At 35.8% G+C, this 7,979-nt stretch overlaps 1 protein-coding gene across 1 annotated transcript in view; it reads left to right on the top strand.

Annotated features, from left to right (window-relative positions):
* CSMD3 (CUB and Sushi multiple domains 3) overlaps positions 1–7,979 on the top strand; it is a 1,099,171-nt gene that overhangs the window by 669,327 nt on the left and 421,865 nt on the right. The window contains exon 16 of the mRNA XM_026659890.1: positions 3,987–4,181. Within this exon, the coding sequence (XP_026515675.1) occupies positions 3,987–4,181 (195 nt within the window). The remainder of the gene's footprint in view (positions 1–3,986; positions 4,182–7,979) is intronic.

Genomic DNA, 7,979 nt, shown 5'->3' with positions numbered 1-7,979 from the left:
TTTTTTTTTTTTTTTTTTTTTTTTTTTTTTTTTTTTTTTTAAGTAAAGCAGATTATGTTTGAACTCACATGGGCTCTCCTGAATTTACTGTAAGTATAATGGTGGGGAATGGAGAGAAGATTTGCTCTCTGCCAAGAGCTAGAAAAAATCCAATGTGAATAGGAACCTTTAATTTATAGAGGATTTTTCCATTATTTGTTTTTGTTTTTCCAAGTGAATAAAACTATTTTGAATCGCTAGACTATGGGCCTGGTTCTCCTCTTACTTTTACACCTCCTGTGCCCTGGAATTACTTCAATGATTTAAATGGAATTGAGCCTGATGAGAGTACAGAATCAGGGACCCTATTTTTAGGCCTGTAGATAATTCATGCACTTGAGATAAGTCTCTAGCTCAAAAACTTAGATGGCTCTGTTTGAAAAAGAAGAAGAAAGAAAGAAAACCAAACAAAACAGAATTGGAATTGCTGACCAGAAAAAAGAAAAAAAAATGGTGGGAAAATAGAGTGCTTTGATTATGATGTCCCTCAGCACATAGAAATCATTTATAGCATGTGTTGATAATATCTGAACATTTGCTTTTCTATATGAAAACAATGAGAGCATTACCTTAGTAACCTCTACTAAATGCATATATTAGCATATATGTTAAAATAATATTGTTTAAAATAATAGTGCTTTTCTATATTTTGCAATAGATTTTAAATGTCTATATTTTAAAATTCTTCCTTATGGTTATGTTTAAAGTAGAATTTGGGGGAGGGGGAGGCATGAGGGAGAGCAGAAGGGAGGCTCTTAAGTTAGCATTATACTTGCAAAAGACAGAAGTGAGAGCAGCCCCATATACCTTGTCTATTTTTTCTCCAGTAATGGCTCATGTTGCAGTCTGATAACTTAATGAGACATCCTTTCCACAAAGTGTGAGCATAACAGATTGCTCTGAAGGCCAATCATAGGAAGAAAATTCCTGTTAGTTTGAGTGTCTTATTTCATTTGTGGTATTCCATTATCTATTAACACTTATGCTTTATATAAGTCTAATCATTTTCAAAACCATTGTTTGTCTCCTCTTCCTTTCAATATAATATTTTATTTCATAGAAAAAAAGTACAAAGTGTTCATTCTTTGGTAAGGAGACTGTAGGCTAAACAAATAACACACTCAAGGGAGGATTTTATTTGTGTGTTACTTGAAGAAAGAAAGGTTGTTCCTTATCCACATTTGGGGGGAGTTAAAGGGACCTGCAATATAAGTACTTAAAAAATTGTCCTAAAAGTGTATGCCTCTCCAGACGGGGATGGGGTTCTGGTCTGCAGACCTCACACCTGTGTGAGTAGTAATGCCATTTGCTACTCTAACTCCCGAAGTTCACTTTGCTTCTGGTTCAAGCATGACTGACTTCTATTGTGTAACATCTCTACAGTGGAGAATGCATCCATATCTGTAATACTAACAATTGTGGAATCCTTTTTTACTTTCTCGCATAATACCCCATATTCAGATGTCAGAGTACTGTCCTGGACAGAAGGATAAATCCCTGAAATAGCAAAATGTAATTGGTGTTATGCAGTATATTGGCATGCCAGTGAGCATAAATGTCATGAAAACCAGATCTACTATGTATACTATTGATATGTCTGAGCCTTCTTGAGAATATATTTCTCAATGTCAAATGCCGATTTAAGGATATACATCTGTGTCTGTCCTTTGTCATATTGTCCTTTGCCTGGGGTCATATTAATGTTATAGTAAGTGAAAAAAGGTCGCAGTCAATCTCTTCACTAAAAGTACTGACAATACATAATTTGTTGGGGGTGGGGAGGAAAGATCTATTTGCAATTCCCAGCAATTCCTGCTTATTTGAATGACCTGAAGCCATATAATATATCCATATTTTCATCCCCAGAATTTACAATATTTCCCAAGTCAAAAATTGAACATTTTTATGGCATTTTGTATTGCCTGATTATTATGGATCTCACTATTTTTGTAAACAACATCTAAGAAATCTTGTTGCTAAATTCTAAATCATTTACATCAAAACATTCTACTTTATACCAATATATCTTTAATGAATGGGAAAATTACATAGATAGGTCTAATTAACTTCTGCCACAATATCTGCACATTTTTTTGCTTTCCTTAGAACATATAACATTACTAAAGTTCAATTCAGCAGGTAATATAAAACATTGTTTACGCTTGCGTACAAGATGGTTAAAGGGGTTTAACCAGAAGGCTGTTTGCTATTTTTCAGAATATCTTCAGTTGAAAGGTACTTATGCCATGGTTTATGCTATAATCATAAATACAAAACCTTCATGTAGATAGAAGATTTGTATACCCAAATGATCTCAGGAAATAAGATGATGGATATAGTATGAGAGCACTAACTAATTTCAAAACTTTTTTTATAAATATTCACTGAAATTTTTGAATGAATTTAGTTTGCTTCTTTTGGGGTTTGTTTTCTGTGGAGAACATTTCGCAAGAATGATTGTCCAAAGTAGATTTCAAAGTTGCTTGTGTGGATATCTGTGCAGGAAGTGCTCGAACATTTATGTAATCATGGAAGAGAGCAAAACAGTGATTTATTTTGGCCAATCACAGTTAAACAACACAGCTTCCATAGTGAATACTGTCAGAGAACTGTCCATGAGAAATACATGCAGTGTAAAAAATTCACCAAAAAAATCTATTTTTCAGTACAAAATAAATTCAGTGAAATTGACATCTACTTACTGGTATTTTTTTTAGCAGGAAAAATATGGTGAAATTGATTGGATGAATTATTTGTTGCATATTATTCTCTCAGCTCTAATCTGTAGTCATGTCCATGTATTTTCCTAGTTTTGTGCCCACTCACCAATTGTTCTTTCAGGCCAATTTAACTACGTTTCTGTATAGGGTGACCAGATGTCCCATTTTTATAGGGCCAGTCCCATTTTTGGGGACTTTTTCTTATATAGGCGCCTATTATCCCCCCACCCCTGTCCCGTTTTTTCACAGTTGCTATCTGGTCATCCTATTTCTGTATAAATGAGAAGTGCTTATAGCGTCAGGCTGCTTAACACTACAAGTACCTTCTCTTCAGCAAATTATCCTATCTTGCACCTCCCCAAAAACTCATCCTTCTTCAAGTACAACAAATACACAAAACAATAATTTACAGTTAATGTTATTCAGACTGACAGACACCATGTTCAGTGTTGTAAATTTTCCACAAGAAATTGATGCTAAAAGTTGTATGTAACACACTTCCATATAAAGAGAAGATCAAAGTAAGCCATGAATAACAACTCTGTATGTTTCCTTCTAAGGGTATGGGTGTAAGGATAGTTATGCCCTCCTATGATGTGTGTGTGTGTGTGTGTGTGTGTGAATGAGTGTTTGGTTTTGTGCACTCAATGTACAGTTTATTCGGTTACAAAAACAATGAGCCATCCTTACTATCTCATATGGACATGTACGGAAACATAACTCTCCTTTCTGCATTTGCCTTGTAGGTACTGCTTAACCTTTTACTCTAAGGGCTTATCTACGCTAGAAAGTTTTGCTGCTTTAATTATACGAATATAATTAAGATGGCAAACTCCATCACAGTGTGGTTGCAGCTATACCAGTATAAAAGTCCTTTTACCAGTATAAGTTATTCAGTTCCTGAAGCAAAAGAAGCTATGCCAAAAATAAGGCACATTTATAACAGCATTACTACTTCCACTCTAGGTCTTTTACTGGTGTAGCTATTGTAAAAAGTCATACCTCTAACCAGCAGAGTTACACTAGTATAACTTTCCTAGTGTAGACCAAGCCTAAGTTTGATGCATAGAAACTACTGTCCCAATTGTTTTAAAAAAGCAGCTGTCATTTCAGTTAGAAACTGCACAATAGAATTTTTCCTTTCTATAGAGCCCTAAAAATGTCAACTTACTTGTAAGGCTTTATCACATTCTTTTTTCCCCCCTTCCTCTTGCTTCTGTTTTAAAGCTTTTGGACATAATGAGTGTCCTGATCCTGGAGTACCAATCAATGCACGGCGTTTTGGTGACAACTTTCAATTAGGGAGTTCAATCTCAGTCATTTGTGAAGAAGGATTTATTAAAACACAAGGAACCGAAACCATTAGTTGTATACTAATGGATGGGAAAGTAATGTGGAGTGGACCTATCCCTAGGTGTGGAGGTATGTGAATATTTATGCTATTGCTTTTCTATTTAGGATAATTTATCATTACTTCTTTAAAGTTGTCATAGGGTGAAATTCACACTTCTTCCAAAGACCAGCACAAAGTCTATGCCTCACTTAAGTCTCACTGAACCTCTGCAAAGGAGTGAATTTCATTCATTCTGAATATTTTCTAATTAGTGCAAAAATAATTACAATTAGTTTCTCTAAGTCAATTTTCTCTAAAATTTATTTGAGAATTCCTGAGAGGATGACTTAAATTTGCTTATTTAAAAAAAAAAGCAGAACAAATATGCTAATAAATTGCAATTATGGATGATAGTAGCTTATGCAAATTGTCTTTAATTTTTTTCCACCTGACAAGTTGCTTATTTTTGAAATAGTTATTTAATTTTCTTTAAAGAATGAGTTAGTTATTCATAATATTATTGGTAAAAACAAAAACAAAACTTGTTGAAAGCAGTCTTTGATAGTGATAATAGGTATTTGTTGGTAACATTTAATTTGTTTGATATTTTGACTTTGAGTTAGGTCTGTTGAAACAGAATGTTTTGTAGATCCTTAATTTCCCTTTAAAAGATGTTCTGAAAAAGATTGTAATGTGATAATTGTTTCTTTTTGGGGATAAGACATCAAACCAAGGTTCTGACTACTTGAAACCATTACAGATTTTGGTAAGTTCTTTGTTAGTGTAAATGGTTCGAATTCCACTGAGGTCAATGGCGCTGCACCCTTTTACACCAGTGGAGAATTTGGACTCTTATTATTTTGAATTGATCGAAGTTTTAATAGCATGCATGGGTCACTACATTTTTAGTCAGATCACTGCATTATGCCTACTTCCATTTGCCTTAAAATTTCAGTTGGATACTGTACTTCTTCACGTTCTGTCCTAAACTTGTGGAGGATCTTGTTGCGAGCTATTAAATATCTGCTAGATTCCACTTCAGAGAGATCTGCATTTCATATATGGGTAAAACGACTTAAATCCCTTACCTGTCTCGCAGGATTATTGACACTTAATTAGAAAATGTGCATAAAGCAAAATAAAAAAAAGCACTACAGAAATACAAACTATTATTACATGTGGTACCTTGTTCATTTGATGTTGAAATATGTATAGTAAAGAAGCAATGAAATATGGAAGCTGATTATCCTGAAACTCATTCTACAACAACTCCCACCTGAAAAAATCAATATAGAAAGCTCCAGCGGCAAAAGGTCCTGACAGTGGTTGAAAGGTAGAGAGGTAACAATTCAACAAGTCATTGCTGAGCTTCTCTTCTTCCTATGCCCCTAGGACAAGGTTCTGAAGAAGGCAGAACAAAATTTCTTGCCAATTATCACACAGGACATGCTCTGAGGAGTAGTTGATGAAGAAATTCCAAGAACAACAGTCTCCCGCATCTTTGAGCCTTCACAGTCAGTCTTCAGACTAGATACAGTCCAGAGAATGTGTAGGTAGACAGTTTCCCTTTTGATTAGCAGAGCAAATGGACATAAACAGAAGACATGAAAACAATGTTGGATCTATTGATGGTCATTGACGCAACTGTCAACTGACTCAACTATGAACCTTGCCAGGGCTGGGTGGAGTGACCTTCAGGGTATTTTGTTCATTTCTCTCAGACAGATCTCAGGGGTATTGCTCAGTTTCCCCAAAGTTCTTTTCTCTAGGCAGGGCTCTGTCCTGTCCCTTTTCTTACTTAAAGAATATATTTGTCCAGTATGGGAAACTGTGAGAAGTTCTGAGCTTTGATGCTAACAATACTCTGACAATTTCCTGTTCCGCATCTCTGAAACCTAGCACAAACAGTGTCATTACCAAGTTAGCCAATGTCTAGGAGAAATAAATGGCTAGATGGAAAACAGCTGGGATCTGCCTTGAGATAGGGATTTTGATATGTAAAGCCAGTTATAAACTGCTTCTCTCAGCAATATCTCTATTCCAGAATGTTAGCCTCAGCAACAGAATTCCCTTCTGATGGAGATGATGAACCCAAGTCTTGTCATCTTTACAATACCATGCTATACATATTTCCTTGTACCAGTCTGCCTCTGCTAACAGTAGCCACAGAAATAGCATAGTGGCCTAGCTACCTTTCACAGGTTGAACTATGGTCTTATTGAAAAAAACATACCAGATTCAGGAAATGTTTCACTGACTTCGGTTCTCAGTAATTTGAAAATTAGGGCATTTATTTAGGTGTCTAAACTTTGACTTGCGATCTTATCTTTAGGCACTTATTTTTAAAAAATCATTATATAGAAAGCCTTCTAACAAATTTTAATGGGATTACATACACTAATGCAAGACCCTACAATGTAAGTGTTGTAAGTGTTGTCTATACACTTTCAAACAATTTCCCCTTGTCTTATAGCTTCATTCTTTTAAGAGGTGCAGTCTAAATAAGACTAGCATTCTGATTGTGTGCGGGAGTACTGTTCTTCCAGTGCCTTAAATGTATTTGTTTTGCTATCATTCTGCATTTAGTTTACACTTTCCATGACAAAATAGTCAGGAATATCAACTGTATACAAATGGATTAGTTGTATTAGTAAAAGTTAAGCACGTGTTTAGTGCTTTGCTGTCTAGGGATGGATTACTGAATCAGGACCTGAGAACACTTCCTGGTGCACTGAACAGTCAGTTTAGCAGTATAAACAACAATAGAGCAGGCAGTGGTAAATGGAAGACATTAACAAACCTAAGGCTCTATTCTACTTTTATATCCTCTTTCTTTTCAACATACAGATATTTTCTCTTCTCTCCTTCCCCTTGTCTTCTTGGGTTTTTATTCACTTGCCTCCCTGCTTTTCCCCCTTGCCTCTTCCTTCTGTTTCTCCCTTTCCCTTCTCTGTCTTCTCCATTTCTCTCTCTTTGCACCCAAACACCAATATCTTTGCCCTGGTCTACACTGGGGGGGGGGTGGGGATCGATCTAAGTTATGCAACTTCAGCTACGTGAATAACGTAGCTGAAGTCGATGTACTTAGATCGACTTACCGTGGTGTCTTCACCACGGTGAGTTGACTGCTGCTGCTCCCCTGTTGACTCTGCCTGCGCCTCTTGCGGCGCTGGAGTACAGGAGTCGATGGGAGAGCGTTTGGGGGTCGATTTATCACGTCTAGACTAGACACGATAAATTGATCCCCGCTGGATCAATCGCTGCCTGCCGATCCAGCGGGTAGTGTAGACATACCCTTTGTTTCTGAAGAATATGCTTGAATGCAGAATACCATATAGTCTGTATAAGGTGGTCTTGTAGTTCTTGGATTATGTTAATCACACCCAAAACAATAATGCCACACTGATCTACTTTGTAGTTAATGGAGCTGGATGAAATTGCCAATGAAAATTAAAAGTGGAATATTCACTGTCATATCGAGAAGTTAAATTAATCTGAGAACACCTCAAAATGTCCAACCATGCACAAGGCAAACTGATGAAAGGATAATTTTAGCCACTAATTGGAACATATAGTTGAATTCTGGATGGTAGGATTGCTATTGGTAGGATTACTAGTTGGAGAATTAGACATATTTTTAAAAAGTGAAGATATAGATTAAAAAAAAAACACAAAAGAGGACCTTTATAAAGCAGAATTTTGTAGCCAGTATTGCAGCTGGTATGGTGTATATAATTATCCAGAGTTTTATTTTATTTTTTTAAAAAATCAGTGTTCATTATTAATCAGTTCTGTGCAATTAACACTCCAAATGCATATCTTTATTTCATACAGGATGAAATCTACTCCACTTGGCTAAATCCCAAATAAGTCACACTCTATCCAGG

This window comes from Terrapene carolina, unplaced genomic scaffold, assembly GCF_002925995.2.
Source record: "Terrapene carolina triunguis isolate 2854851 unplaced genomic scaffold, T_m_triunguis-2.0 Scaffold58, whole genome shotgun sequence".
In the NCBI taxonomy this organism is placed as follows: Eukaryota; Metazoa; Chordata; order Testudines; family Emydidae; genus Terrapene; species Terrapene triunguis.
Note: the sequence above shows the minus strand (reverse complement) of the source record. Positions and strands in the feature narration are given on the sequence as shown.